Below are 15,892 nucleotides of genomic sequence, written 5' to 3' on the forward strand. Positions count from 1 at the left end.
TAAAAGTAATGCTTCAAAATGCATCTTAAAGTCATTAAGGGGCCTCTTTACTGAACCATGATAAAACTTTAGGGGCCCCTTTACCAAACAGCATTATAAAATGGCCTTAGCATGCCCTTATGGATGTCCCTGCCGCACACTAAGGCCATTTTACTTCTGGGATATAAAGGCCAGATTCCTGTATTTTTCAATTATGGCCGCACACTAATGTTCATATTAGCATGTGATATATAAGCAGAAATCTTCCCAAATAGGCAGCTTTTATATATTTAAAAGCATTATATATAATAGACACAACTAAATAAAGTAACCATAAATACTGCTTAGCACATCTGAAAACAGTTTTGCACACCATAGTCTTTAATCTCTTCAGGCGCCTCATGATGTCACCCGTGCCGATTCAACATTTTATTATCAGTAGGGATTTAAACATCACCTCTTCATTGGCCCCACTTTATCATCAAGCTTATGCTACTCTAAGTTTTCAATATAATTAATCTTTCTCTTATAAATGCACATTGCACTTATCTCCAATATGTTTTACGTTTCACTTCTCTCTAATTTCTACAAGGAAGGAATTCAGCAACCAACATGCATGTCTCGCCAGTTGCTGAATCAAGGTCTCTCCACTGCAAAAAATATTGCAAATAGCATTTAGTCTCATGCAGAATAATATTTTTAACATCACATTTCTAAAGAAGTTTAACAATACCTTTAGAATTATGCCGCTGGCATCTTTAACCTATATTCTTCCAGTTCAAGATGGTGGCGACGTTTCAAGATGCATTCAGATATTCTAGACTCAAATAGCTGATTCACTCACAACCAATCACAGAGCTCATCATCATATCAGTGTCATCCATTCAATCTCTGAATTCAGACCGGCTGGGCTCACAGTATTCAATTTAAATATCCAATTTTGTTCTTAGTAATGAAAGGTCACTTTGGTCAGCCACAAAACTTAGAGACATGAAGAAAGCACAGGTGTTTTATTCAGCATATGCGGACTGTGGCAAGGCAGGTGCCGGGTTTAGACTTAGGCCCTGTTCACCGCTCAGCCACGGCCGACCTACACGTGCCTTCAAAATAAGTTGGAGGTCCTGCTGGCTATAAATAAGAAAAGAACATTGGGTCAGGATTAATAAAGTTCTTTCCTCAAATGGTGTCTCACTTTATTGGCAATAAAACACTTCATCCATGGTAAATTTTCCAGTTCAAAGAAATATGCAAAATAAACTAGGGCTTTCAAAAATATAGCCCTCACCTTCTCGACAGGTGCAAACAGATAAGTGTCCCAAGCAATACCTAATAGCTCAGCTCCAATAGTCCCAATATCTGAGCAGGTAAAGAAAAACACCATACAGCCATCATAATTGTCCAGATTTAACAGAGTCTTTCAAAAGGTTGCTCCTAGGCTTGAGAACAATGTTGCAGAGGCCTGGTCTGTAACCGGCCTGCCCCAACCAAATAAGCACACTGGTGGGGGGAAGGGAGTAGCTGAATCCACCTGAAATTAGCCTTTAGTCAGCTTGCCAAAATTGGCCCCACAAACCCAACCCGAGGATGGTTAGTGGATTCTCCCCCGCTACTGTTCCTTCACACAATAAGTCCCAAACACTCTGCAAAAAGGCAGAACACAAAACTTGCCAAACAAAATATACTTGGCTTTAAAGTCTACAAACCAGCTCCCTCATTGCTGTGAGCTTTGCACAGCTCACCTAGCTTCACATTGGTGTTTGTAGCAATTCTCAAACAAAAAAAAAAACACACCAAAGTTTTAAACCCACAAGACAAAAATAAAGTTAATGCACTTAAACTTTCATCCATTAATTTGTCCTGAGGTTCCATGGCAGTCTCCAGAAATTCCAAGGGTTCCAGGTTAGCTGTTTGGCTGGCCTCAGGGACAGGAGCTGCCTCAGACATTTCAATGTTCTTGCTTTGGGCAGCTTCAGGAGTCCGGTCCTGGGATCCTGCTTCCTGGGATGATCCAGGGTAGACTGACCTAGTTCTCCTCAGGGCAGCCTCTAGAGCATGCAGCTGACCATGCCCTAGCTTGAAAGGGGGCAGGGCAGCTTGTTCCTTACACTGAGCTTTCCTCTGTGCTTTAATTCCTTGCAGCTGAGTATTACCTGCCCTAGGAACTTGTTTCCTAGGCTGCTGTTCTCCAGGACACACCTCCTGCCGCTCTAGGCTATTCTCCCCTTCTTCCTCCCCTCCCCTCCCCAGGGCTTAGTGACTTGGTGCTTAAACTGGAACTCTGATCCTAGCTGGGAACTAGGGGTTGCCCTGTCACATTGGTGAGCCCTTTTTAACGGAGGGCTAGGGTTAGAAGAAGCCTTGTCTGGAATATGCTTAGCTTTAATGCTAGGGTTGTGACAGGACTCCTGAGCACAAAAGCTGGCAGCTTCAGAAGTGCCAAAACCAGGAAGTTACAGTGATATTTATGCATTTTCTGGCTAGATACAACTTCTCATTTGTTACTTTTGCTACATTTTCTTAACAATCATTGGTCCTAAGCTCACACTTATTATTGGTTCAGGGGGTTAACCTTATAGTCCTATAGGGAGCAGGTCACTTATCTAGATCCTGTAGTCTTTCTGTTAACATGTCTAGGAGGGTGAAATACAAAATGGTTATCTCAGCATACACAATAAGAAGTTAACACCCAAGCTACAACACCAAGTGTAGGCAGGCTAGAACATGAAATAAGTCAGGTCTGCAATTAAACATAATTCAGCATTTTTATTAATGAGAAAACTTAGTTCAAGACTCAGAAAAACCAGTCCCAGACTCCTTCAGTAATTTAAAAAAAAATATTCATAATTGCCACCCTCCCACCCAACTATATATAACCTGATCAATAATTTTCCATTTCAAATACCAAATCTGATGATCTTTATCTAGCCAATGTTGAGCCAACAGTGCTTGAACATTTCTCATGGTGATCCTTGATTTATGCTTATTTAATCTCATACGACAGCTCTACTACTTCTCGCGCATACAATAACATATATTTGCTGCACATGTGGATTCCTGCAGGGATAATAATCTTCATGTATGCTTTCATAGACAACCATCAGCCCTCTGGAGAATGCCATTGAAACAATGTCAAATACAAATGAAAAGATTCTGATGATGATTAATCAATATCAGAGTGATGAGAACCTCCCAATCAATCCTCTCTCCATGCTCCTCAATGGAATTGTCGATCCAGCTGTCATGGGAGGATTTGCAAAGTATGAGAAGGTAAAAAAACAAACAAACCCCTGAAAACATGATTCTTCCGGTTTCATATACAAGTACTGCATTTCCACCCAACATAACATCCTGTCTCTGGCAGTGAACAAGCCATGGTTCAAAGTTAAAGGTTCAACATTCAGTTCAGGGATCTCAAAGTCCCTCCTTGAGGGCCGCAATCCACTCGGGTTTTCAGGATTTCCCCAATGAATATGCATCGAAAGCAGTGCATGCACATAGATCTCATGCATATTCATTGGGGAAATCCTGAAAACCCGACTGGATTACGGCCCTCAAGGAGGGACTTTGAGACCCCTGATTCAGTTGTATTTGATATACCATAAAATGTAACTAAAATCAAATCAGTTACAAAAAGCAAAGTATTAAAAATAAAAAAATCAGCATTATAGGGAGCAAAATACAATCAAAACTAAGGAATCCTTTTACAAAGCTGCAGTAGCGTTTTTCTGGCAGGAAATGCACCAAAGCTGATTCAATTCCTATAGGCTTCAGCGGATTTTCTGCAAGAGAATCACTACTGCGGCTTTCTAAAAGGAGCCCTTAAATATAAAAATGGGAGAGACAAGTGAGAAATATTTCAAAAGTTGTTGTGCCAAGCCTAAGGCAGTTCAAAGGAAGAGAAATTAGTGAAGGAATTAGCCCTCCCAAAAGTAAGGCTAAGATTGTGCCTGGTGAAATGCTGTTTGTTTGGTTCAGAAGTAGCTGCTGTAAAACAGAAACGTTTGCCATATGTTCTAAAAGTCTGGGGTGTGTTGGATTCTTATTGTCAGACTGATGGATACATTTATAAATCCTGGCTCGCTTTGATGGATGTGGGGATGTTCTTTATTTGTGATTTAAAAGTCAATAAACCAAAGGAGAATTCATCACATGCGCAATCTAAGATGGAACTGGATTTGATATGTGCTGCAACCCAAATGGTTTACTTTTATTATGTTTAGTTACTTTCTCTGTGCCTAGTGGGCTCGCAATCGAAGTTTTCATACCTGGGGCAATCGAGGATTACGTGGCTTGCCAGGGTCACAGAGTCATGGCATTAGCCATTACGTGGCTCTAGCAGGATATATGGAATTGGCTTACTGTAAGAAAACATGGCACATGGGACTTGTAAACTGCTGTGAAAGTGGTTTACATATGGGGCAATGGAGGATTAAATGACTTGCACAGGGTCAAAAGGAACAGTGGTGGGATTCGATCCCATAACCTCACCAGGTACTTGTGCTATAGCATTCCAAAGAGTAAATCCATTCTTTGTTTTGCAAATGTTGTAAGCATTTCATCAGCTGTCTGTTCATTTTGGAGAGGCAGACAGTAGTATATCCCCAAATGTTGTTCTCTACTCTTTTTTACATGGAATTTCTGTCCAGTGTATTTGGTTTCCTGTATTTCTATTTGACACAGTGCTTTCTTTAACATAAAGCAGCACCCCTACACTAATTTGATCCATCCTATTATTGCAATATAATTTGTATGCTAAATGTAGAGTGACCATTGGTGATCCTTTTTCCACCATTCTGTGTTGTGCACTCCAACTCTCCCATCTTTTTTAAAGAAACAGAGAAAAATGAGAGCAGATAAAGGCCATGTGGCCTATCCAGTTTGCTATCCATTCCTCTGCCTTAGAGATCCTACAGTTTGTACTTTTTCCAAGCTGAATTCAGATACAGTCTTTGTCTCCACCTCCATCGAGAGGCTATTTTTAAAGTTCAACGACCTTTCCCTGAAGAAACATTTCCTCAACTTACTCCTGAGTCTGTTCCCTTTCTCCTTCATTCTATGTCCCTCATTCCAGAGCTATAGACATTCCAAAAGTATTTTTTTTTCTGCTATAGAAAAGTCCAACAAGAGAAAAGCCCACAAAGAAATAACCAGTGAAGAGAGTGGGATTGAACAATGGACTTCCAATGAAGAGCCAGGAGAATGAGCAAATAAATCCACAAAGATTCTGACTTGACACAGCATTGTGTTTCGATGTATGGCTCACCTGCCTCAGAGGTCAAAAACACTTTCTGAGTTGGACCGCAAAAAAATCAACAACATAAGCAGGGAGCTAAACAGCCTTGTAGATCTCTGGATTACAAGTATTGCAATATTGCAAGATGGTTTATCTCCCTACTTATGTTGCTGATTTTTATGAGGTCCGACTCAGAAAGTGTTTTTGACCTCTGAGGCAGGTGAGCCATACATCGAAACACAATGCTGCAAATAGAAATACAGGAAACCAAATACACTGGACAGAAATTCCATGTGAAATACGGTGCCTTGCCAGGTCAGAATCTTTGTGGATTTACACAATAAACTGATATATTTGTCCATTCTCCTAACTCTCTTCACTGGGGGGGATCTTTTATATTTGCAACTAGTCTTGTCTAGCAGTCAACAGAAATAATTTGGAGTTTTTAAAATCATCAGGTACTTTCTTTAAACTGATCTTTCAGTATGCTTTGAACTGTAAGTTAGAAGATCAGAACTGAACTATGGTCTTCTGAAGACATAAGAGTTATGTTGTAGATGTTGGTGGAAATATGCAGGCTATCACTCGAATTGACTAAAGCTTTGCCTGACTTTTTCAGGCATTTTTTACAGAGAAGTATGTAATGCAACACCCAGAGGACAGTGAAAAACTGAGCAAATTGAAAGACCTCATTGCATGGCAGGTAATATGACTACAGCTGTATACTGTATTATTTGCTTAAGGCATCTTTTTTAAAATCTGAAAGGCAGAAGATACCAGATTACAAAATATGAGAGGTTATGGGGGCAATAACTGTATTGTCTATAGGGCGGGATAAAGGCATAGGCAAACTAGACTTGTGCATAGGACACTTGTGTTTAGGAGAGTCCCTGTCGGATGTGCTAATTCAACAGTTCTCAAGGAAGCTTTTCCCGTAGGACGTTGTGGACAACCATAGTACTCAAGGGCCACAACTCAGTTGGGTTTTCAAGATTTTCACAATGAATATGAATGAGATCTATTTGCCTACAGTGGAAGCAGTACATGCAAGTCAATCTCATGCATATTTATTGTGGAAATCTTGAAAACCCAGTTGGGTTGTGGCTCTCATGGGCCCCTGCCCTAAGATGTCAGCTGCTGATGGAATGAAGAATAAGATGGGACCAGAGCCACTACTCCCTGCAGAGATGTCTCCATTCTCTCTATCCCCTGTGCATTGTTTTCTAGAAATCAGGAAGTGCTTATTACCATGTTGGTTTCTCATGTTTTCCCTTCCAGTTAGATACAGGGGTCCTTCTTTGTGAGTACTTAAAAATATATTTGCATTATAATGGAGGAAGGAGTAGAGTTCAATGTGCTTGTTTACCTAGGGCCCACCAAAGGGCTAATTCTCATTTGACTTTCTGTATAATGAGAGACAATTAAGGACTGCCAATGTGTATGTGATTAATCATAGATTGAGTTGGCCCTCAAGGAGGCACCTATGTTATGCGCATAATGAAAACCTTCACTCTTGGCAAAACCTAAGATCCCGCTGTTAGTTGGTCCAGATACTGCAGCAATTCCTTTAAGAATTTTTAAATCTCTTTCACCCACTGGTCTGAAAATTTCTGTGGGGTTAGTGGTGTCGGGAGTTCTTGAAGCACTAGAGAATGACTCTGCACTCTGTGTGGGTGCACTGCGACATTGTGGTACTTGAGATGGGGTGAATGGGATTTTGTGGGTTTGCAGAAAATATGTCTGGGGAAGGAGTAGGTGTTGCTGAATGTGCGATGGAAGTTTGGAGTAGGACATTTTTTCACTAATCTTGTTTGGTGCTTTTTGATTTGTTTCTTTTTTCCTTTTAATATGTGTGTTGTATGGTTGAGGTGGGAGCCCAAGTTTTGCTTATGGAGACTATAAACTGTTTTGTATCTTCCAGGTTAGGGCTGGGGCCTGAGAGATGCTTCTTTCTCAGAATTATGTACAGCTCTTTTCTTGTCCTCATCCCCAGCCTTATTATCTATGCTAGTAGATATAATTTAAGGATTGCATCCTGGAATGTCTCTGTATCAACTCTCCCATAAAGAGATCAAAAATCTTCCCATGTAATCTCTTACACAGCAGCTTGTAAGAAACGTAATACACAAGGGATTATTTTTTTAGAGTGTAAGTTTAGAACCTACAAGTTGGCTTATATTTCCTCCCCTATTGTGTCTAACAAAGACAATTATTTGTCTCCTCGGGCTGTACTTAGTTCTTTATTACATGAACAAGCATGACAAGATTTTTTTACCATCGTACCCGCACTTATCATAAATATGGTAGTAAGTCGAGTTGCCTCTTGGCCCGAATATTGCGTGATATGCAGGGTTCTCGATTTATTAATGTCTTGGAGAAGCAGGATGGCAGTAGGGTGACCTCAACTTCAGACATTGCGGATGTCTTTCATAATTATTTTTGTAGGTTCTATGGTGAAGTACCTTTGAGCTTGGGTCCCTCCCTAGTGGATTGCTTGGAAGATGCCGGCCTGCCTCATCTTAGTGGGGTTGAACACCCCTCTGACTTCTTTAGAAGTGCAAAAAGCTATTAAGGGTCTGAAGGGGGAAAAAGCACCAGGATTGGATGGATACACCCCTGAATTCTTTAAAATCTTTTCTCACTTAGCGTGTGTTCCCTTGGTTAGTTACTATGAGACTGGAATCAAGAAGGGACAGTTTCCTGAGAGAATCAATATGGCTTTGATAACTTTAATTTTGAAACCAAGCAAGCCTCCACAATGCCCTGACTCTTATTACCCTATCTCCCTTTTAAATGTAGACATCAAACTATTGGCCAGAGTGTTGGCAGATAGGTTGGCTGCAGTTGTACCTCAGTTGATTTGCCCTGAGCAGGTGGGGTTCATGAGGGGGCACCAATCAGTGCTTAATGTACAGAAGATCTTTAATGTCATTGGTGCATTGTACTGTTAGGGAGATACTACTGATGTTTGTGGGCCTAGACGCTAAGAAAGCGTTTGACCAATTAATTGGTCATCTTTCTTTCAAGTTTTAGAATATGTAGGATTGTGAGGTTGGTACCTCCAAGCCTCTCTGTTGATTAATGGTTATGTAACTGCTCCCTTCCCAATCTGTAGAGGAACACGCCAAGGCTGTCCCTTATTTTCCTTACTGTTCTTTGTGTATCTTGAACCTTTATTGTGTACCCTTCAGAAAGATCCGGATGTGACGGGAGTCTAGTTTTCTACTAGTCTTGTAAAAAATTTAGCCTTTGCAGATGACATCATATTAGTTCTCACTAATGTTCACACTTCCCTGTCTCATGCATTGGGTGTCTTAGAAGAATTTAGCTACTATTCTATCATTTGAACGCCCATAAATCTGAAGCTTTGGCAGTTCCTGACTCTATAAGGCAGCAATGGGAGAGTCTGTTTCCACTCAAGTGGGCAGAACATCAGCTTAAATATTTGCGAATTTGGATGCCTAGTGATTTAACCTGCTTGAGCAGTGCTAATATGGATCCTCCAATACAGTCAATTGAACTTAAATTACATGCGTGACATTCTTATCCTCTATCTCTGATGGGACATATTGCATTATATATGATTGTTGTTCCACAATGGCTGTATTTCTTTCAAATATTACCCATGTTACTCTCTGCTGTATATCATAGCAGACGTCATTGGACAGTGCTGAGATTTTTGTGAGTTGGTAAGCATACACATATGTTTTATGCAAAACTAACACTTCCAAGTTTTATAGATTTTTGTTATAGCGTCCATCACAAGTATCTAGACGGTTTACAATTTTAAAGTTAAAGGAAAGAAATAAAAAAGAATAGAAATATATAAATTTTAATTTTGTTTTTGGGGGGATGACAGAAAGAAACATATAAGGAAAGAGGGGAAGGGGAGGAAGTTACAATAAAATAGAGGATAGACAAGGAAGGGGGAGGGTAAATATAATTGGGGAAGGGAATTTTCATTAAGAATGTTTTATCATAGGGAGTTAACCTTCACAGAATGCATCTTGGAATAGGAAGGTTTTGTTTGGATTTGAATAGGGATAGGGATGATTCGTGACTGAGTGTGTTCAGCATTGAATTCCTTAGTATTGGAGCCGTGACAGAGAATATTGATTTCGTGATTGGAAGGGGTTGTGAGAAGATTTTGAGTATTAGAGCATAAGTTTCTGGAAGAGGAATAAGGGATTATGAATTTGTCGATGAAAGCCAGTGAATGAGTGAGTTTTGTTTTAAAGGTGAGGAGAAACAGTTTGTCCGATGAAAGATGGGTAACTAATGTGCTTTGCGGAGTAGAGAGGTCATGTGATCATATGTTTTAGCTTTGTGGATAAGCTTAATGGCCGTGTTTTGGAGTCTACAGATTTCTTTTTGTGTCGAACCTTGGTATAGGCAGTTGCAGTAGTCTATCTGAGAAATTACTTGGGAATGGATATGGATGTTTAGTGAAGGGGCATCTAGAAGCGTAGATATGGAACAGATCATTTTATGTTTAAATCATTTTTATAGATTTGCAGTAAATGAGATCATAAAATGGAATTGATCATTTTAAGCTTATAGAAGGATTTTTTGAGAACAGAACTGATCTGGCCATGATAAGAAAGTTTATTATTGAGAATGACTCCAAGTAATTTTATCTTAGAATCCATTTTGATCAGTTTATTTTCAAAGCAGATAGGAGAGGTAAGATCTTCCTTGTCAGGAGAAGGGAGGATTGGGTTTATTGAATATCTATTTAATGTCTATAGCTTGCCAGTTGTATCATTTAAATAACTGTTTAGGGGGGACTTCCTACTTCTCCTTTACTGATGTGGACCTGGACATACGTTTACCCTACATGATGGACACACTCGTGCATGCTCATGAAAAATTTCTTAAAATTGTCTTAACTCAATATCCTGTTTATCAACCTGTACTTAAACTTTCTTCTGTTAGTTTACCTTTGCTATTAGAGGCAATCCTCTTTTTGCCTTAGGTATAGAAACATCTTTATTCACTTCCTGGACTTCGTGTGGCATTTTGTATCTTCATCAGGTTCTCACGGATGTTGGTGCTTTATATTTTTATCAAAAACTAGCTAGGAAATATAAACTGATAGATAAAGATGTACTGCAGCGACATTAATCGCAGAAGTTTTAGAGACACTGAAGGAAGCATTTTGCTTGAAAGTGCAATGCTTGATACCTCTGTGTTTTCATCATACGTTTTTGCTAGAAGAGGCACAAGGTCTGAACTTTGACTCTGTGCAAGCGGTGGTCATCTGCCCTGGATGTTCCTATTATTGCTGCATTATTACAAACTAGCTTGAAATCTTCTGCTCAGAACTAGACTTCTGTCTCCCTGTTTGAACTACACTATAAGTTGACCTTGTGATTATTTCTCTCTCTATCCAGAGCATATTGAGCCTCGCTCTCTCTGGACCTTTGCTGGGCCATATGTTTTATGCTTATCCAAAAATATTGAGCTTTTGGAATCTCTTACATACTCACATTTTTAAACTTTGAAATTCTCATTGATCTCCTAAAATGCTGTTCTCTTCATCCATTATTACTCATCCAATTCCAAAAGGCCTATGTGGATTTTTACAACAGACACTGTTGCAATGGCTGGACACTGCCTCTCCCTCCCTGGCTCAATGGCGTATTTTGATGGTGGTTACTGGCATGGACTCCCTTAAAGGACACCAGCTTCAATCTGTGTGGGAGTCTTTTCGGTCCCCTTTGATGATGAGTGTTCATAGTAATGTGTTAAATGTGTGTGCAGGATTTGGGATCCTCCTCTCCTTTCTTTTTTTTTTTTGGGGGGGGGTATTAGGGTGGTTTCTGGTTTAAACCGATTTGGTCAAACCTGTTCCTTTTCAGAGTTTTTGCCTCATCTCTTGTTTGAGCAATAAAGATATTTGATATAAGGGAATTTCTCTGCATGTGTCTCTGACCTAGAGAAGAAAGGGAATGGTATTAGAACAGTGCCCAAACATTCCATTGATTTGGGAAAATAATAAAATGAATCTTAATGCAATAATATTGCAAACCAAGTTTGATAATACAGCAAACTATTAGATATTACATACCTAACCACTGTTCCAAAGCTTAATTATCATCCACTAGCTGGCAGTACACAGAGCAACTTGAAGCAGTGTCACTGTACATAACTTTATGATTCAGTAACTAGGTTTAAAACAAGAAAAATGAAATACACTAAGGGGGAAATTCTGTATAGGACACCGATCTCCTGCTGAAAATTTCACACTGGTGTCCTATATAAAATCGCGTCTGCCTGATGGACAGACGCCTAACCCCATGCAAACCACCCTGATTCTCTAACCTGCGTCCATGTCACAGGTACCAGCTATTGGAGGCTAAGTCTGGGTGTTGGACACTCATATCTTATGCAAGCCCATCTGAATATCTGGCTTGCAGTGGCTTACCAAGGGGGGAGGAGCAGTGGGGGGCGGTCTGCCTTGGGTACAGCCTATAAGGGGATGCTCTGAAGGCCAGCATCTTCTCCTTCCGGCAGCATAGTCACAGTGTTCACATTCGCTGCTCTGCCAACGTCAGGTCTTCCTCTCTGTTGCAGGTGAGACCTAGCAGAGGGGAAGTAGGCAAGATCTAGCAGAGAGGAAGCCCCAACATTGGCAAGAGCAGCAAGTTCTGAATGTTGCGCTGCTGACTAGGTAGTGACAAAGAAAAAAGGAGGGAGGGATGGGTAAAGACAAGCTGCAACTGATTGGGGAGAGGAAGGGAGGGAGGGAGAAGGAAGACCAGGGAAGGGAGATGAGAGGAAAGAGAGATGCCAGACCATGGGGGAGGGAGGGTAAGGAAGGAAGAAAAGGGAAATGGCAGACCATGGGGGAGGGAGGAAGAGATGCCAGGGCATGGGGAGAGGGGAGGGATTGAGACAGACATGCCAGACCAGGGAGAAAGGAGGGGAAAAAAGAGAGGAGATACCAGAGCATGGAGGGTGAGGGATAGATGGAAGGGAAGGAGAGGAGAGAGAAACCGTGGCATGGAGGAAGGGAAGAAGACTGAGATGCCAGACCATCAGGAAGGGAGGGAGGGAGGGAAAGGAGATGCCAGAGCAAGGAGGGAGAGGGAGAGATGGAAGGAGGAGAGTGATCCCAGGGCATAGGGGAAGAAAAGCAGATGCCAGTTGTGGTAGGAAGGAGGGAAGGAAAGGAGAGGAAAGAGATACCAGAGCATGGGGGAGTTAGTGGAGACAGAAAGAGAAAAATGGAAGGGACAGAGAAAGAGGGCAGATGCTGGTTGGAATAGAGAGTGTAGAGAAGATGAGGAAAGAAACCAGAGATGACAAAAGGTAGGAAAAAATATATATATATTTTTTGTTGCCAGTAAGTCTCCACAAAAATATCTGTTTTGCCTACCCAGGTGACACTGAAACTTGTAGCCAAATTTGCTTGTCTTTTGTGGTGTTTTATTTTCAATTCAAGATTCCTTTACTTGAGGCTGGAATCAAGATTCATGACAAGCGAGTTGGTGATGATCTTCGACCTTTCCACAGCCGGATGCAAGAATGTTTCAGACATTTGAAAGCCAAAGTGGAGCAGCATTATGGCATAAGAGAGCTGGTGAGATTTTCACTCTTTCCACCTCATGACTCTCAGTTTATGGATGCATTTCCAGATTCCAAACTTTCATTTTTTTAATCCAAACTGAGAGTAAAATGTGTGCTTAGTGTAAGATCATCTCTTAATCATCAGTTTGGCTGGTGTGTTGAAAGTACTGAATTGATGATGGATGAGCTCTCAGTGATGGTAGGATGGTTTTACTTACTTCCTGCCTTTGATTGGGTAAGACCCTCTTTGAAGCCTAGATTTGCTCTGGTCACTTTTTCTTTTCTTATGTCTTGCAATCTCTCTTTCTTTACCTCTACTGTGCAGTTCCATCTACAACTTATTTTAGAGGTGATTTTCATAGTAATATAGTAGATGACAGCAGATAAAGACCTGCACGGTCCATCCAGTCTGTCCAATAAGATAAACTCGTTGCAGTGGATGCAATATATCCTATATATTCTTGATTTTGATCTGTCCTTGCGATTTTCAGGGCATAGACTATAGAAGTCTGCTCAGCATTGGACAAACTCCCCCACCTACTGGAGTTGCCGTCAAAGTCCATGCTAGCCCATCCAGATCTGACTAGCCATAATTAGGCCACAGACCACAGAAGTCTGCCTGGCATTGACCTTATTTTCCAATCAGTGGAATTTTGTGTGGATTCCATTCTCTTTCCATATAAGAATCCTTTGTGTTTAACCCACACATTTTTAAAATTTTGTTAGTTTTCTTCTCCACCACCTCCCGTGGAAGGGCATTCCAGGCATCCACCACTCAAAGTACTTCCTGTCATTATTTCTAAGTTGACCCCCTTGCAACATAAATTTATGTCCTGTAGTTTTACCTCTTCCCCTTCTCTGGAAAAGATTTATTTGCATATTAATCAAATATTTAAATGTCTGTATCAAATCATATCTATCTCTTCTTTCCTCTACATCAGGGGTGTTAAACTCAATCACATAAGGGGCTGAAATCTGAAAAAAAAAGGCTAAGTCACAGGCCGAATTTTTAATTAAGATAATTAGGGGTCCTTTAATTAAGGTACGCTAACCGATTTAGCGCATGCTAAATGCAAGGACCCCTAAGTGACTAAGGCTTACCCCCTCTTCTACGAAACTGTCTAGCAGTTTCTAGCATGGGAGCCGCGCTGAATGGCCTGCGCTGCTCCCGATGCTCATAGGAACTCAATGAGCTTCGGGAGCAGTTCGGGCCATTCAGCACGGCTCTCTGTGCTAAAACCGCTAGGGGGGGTTAGTCTTAGTAGAAGTATAGGGTTATAACATCTCCAACCCCACACCGGCTCTGTGGTGTAAACAAAATAAATATTGTAATCACAAAACAGAAAATAAAACTATTTTTTTCTACCTTTTCTTGTTTCATGCATCTCTCCCTCCTTCCTCACCACCCCAGGGTCCACCATCTCTCTGTTTCTCTTCCCAACTACCCTCCTATCCAGTATCTCTATCCCCCCCTCCACACCATCCCTTGTGTCCAACTTCTCTCTCTTTATGTTCCTTCCCTCCCTCCCTCCATCCCATTGCCCACCATCTCTCTCCCTCTCCGCTGTTTTATTTCTTACCCACCCCACCCCTCCCTACCCTCCACTCAGTCCGGCATATGCACATCTGGATCCCTCCTCTCCTTCCGGGTACTTCTACACCAGGGCCCACTCCCGTCCCGAAGGCCTGCATGTTTTCCCCCCTTCTTCCTGGTCTCACCTTCAGATTTGGCTGCCGTTCCTATCCTCCCTCCATCCCGTCTTCCTGATCTCCCCTGGCCCGCCGGCACGAACCACTGCTGTTCTTCACTCACGTTTGCCTTTGCTTGGTCTCCTCTTCAAAGCAGCCTGCTGAGGATCGCTGGCCAGCTGTAGTGAACCTCACAGGCCAATGTCAACCTTGGTAGCACGTTCCCTCTGCCGCAGTCCCGCCCCTCCTCTAATGTACAGAATCACGTCAGAGGAAACGTGCTACCGAGGTTGACAGCGGCCTGCGAGGTTCGCTACAGCTGGCTGGCGATCCTCAGCAGGCTGCTTTGAAGAGGAGACCAGGTGAAGGCAGACGCGAGTGAAGAGCAGCGGCAGTGGTTTGTGCTGGCGGGCCAGATTTAGTATAAAATTTAAAATGTCTGGTGGGCCAATTTTTAACACACCGCGGGCCAGATTTTGACATGTCTGCTCTACATATTCAGTTCCTTGTGTCTCTTCTTATACATCTTTTGGTCCATGTCATTTTGCTGGAATGCCCCCCTGTACATCGCCGGCAGGAAGGATGCCCAGTCCCTCCTGCCAGAACCCCCCCACCCCCCAAACATTGTGGGCAGAAGGGCTGCTCTATCCCTCCTTCTGAAATGTGCCCCCTCCCATATATCACCGGCAGGAGGGATGCTCAGTCTCTCCTGTCGGAACCACGCCTCCCCCGTACATTATGGGCATCCCACCTGCTGGATCCTCCCGGACATTGTATGCATCTCCTGCTGGCTTAGGGAGGCATGTACGGCCACCTAAGGCTACTTCTGGGCCAAGGCACGCCCACACCTAGCCTTAGGGGAGCTTAGGCGGGCTTGCGCGCCTCCCTAGGCTCTCGGAGGCACCTACGAAAGCGTGCGTCCCGACTGGCTGGACAGGCAGCATTTATAAAATTTGGCCCTGAGTTCTTTGTTGCCTCAGATACCCCTGAGCAGCAATTTAATGAACCTGAATTCTAAAAATGGTTGAAGTCACAGTTATTGTTACTATTAGATCATTACACAGCATGTTTGCTTACTTTTGATAATCAATTTTCAAGGTGACAAGGAGAATAACAACAGGAGACCTCAGAGAGCAGTGTATGGACTTTTACAATAGTCATATTCATCTTTTCCATTTATGCAGCCTGATTTTGATGACAGAAGAATTGGCCGACCCAGATCGATGCTGAGATCTTACCGACAGATATCCATCATCTCAGTGACTTCTATGAACTCTGACTGCAGCACTCCAACTAAACCTGTATCAGAAAGGTCAGTACCACACTAATCTTCAGCAGGATACAAGCAGTGAGCAGCATTCTGTCCACCCTCATTGCATCTCTTAACATATTCTTGACATGTCGTAATTAAAAACATGG

The 15,892-nt window shown here is 42.0% G+C and overlaps 1 protein-coding gene across 5 annotated transcripts in view; it reads left to right on the forward strand.

Annotated features, from left to right (window-relative positions):
* DOCK2 (dedicator of cytokinesis 2) overlaps positions 1-15,892 on the forward strand; it is a 601,528-nt gene that overhangs the window by 543,516 nt on the left and 42,120 nt on the right. For 4 of the 5 annotated variants that reach the window (XM_033927247.1, XM_033927252.1, XM_033927246.1 and 1 more), the window contains 4 exons: positions 3,070-3,246; positions 5,832-5,915; positions 12,660-12,797; positions 15,658-15,785. In XM_033927247.1, coding sequence (XP_033783138.1) covers positions 3,070-3,246; positions 5,832-5,915; positions 12,660-12,797; positions 15,658-15,785 — 527 coding nt within the window. The remainder of the gene's footprint in view (positions 1-3,069; positions 3,247-5,831; positions 5,916-12,659; positions 12,798-15,657; positions 15,786-15,892) is intronic. The other variant, XM_033927251.1, reaches the window with a different exon arrangement.

Source organism: Geotrypetes seraphini, chromosome 18 (genome assembly GCF_902459505.1).
Source record: "Geotrypetes seraphini chromosome 18, aGeoSer1.1, whole genome shotgun sequence".
NCBI classification, from domain to species: domain Eukaryota; kingdom Metazoa; phylum Chordata; class Amphibia; order Gymnophiona; family Dermophiidae; genus Geotrypetes; species Geotrypetes seraphini.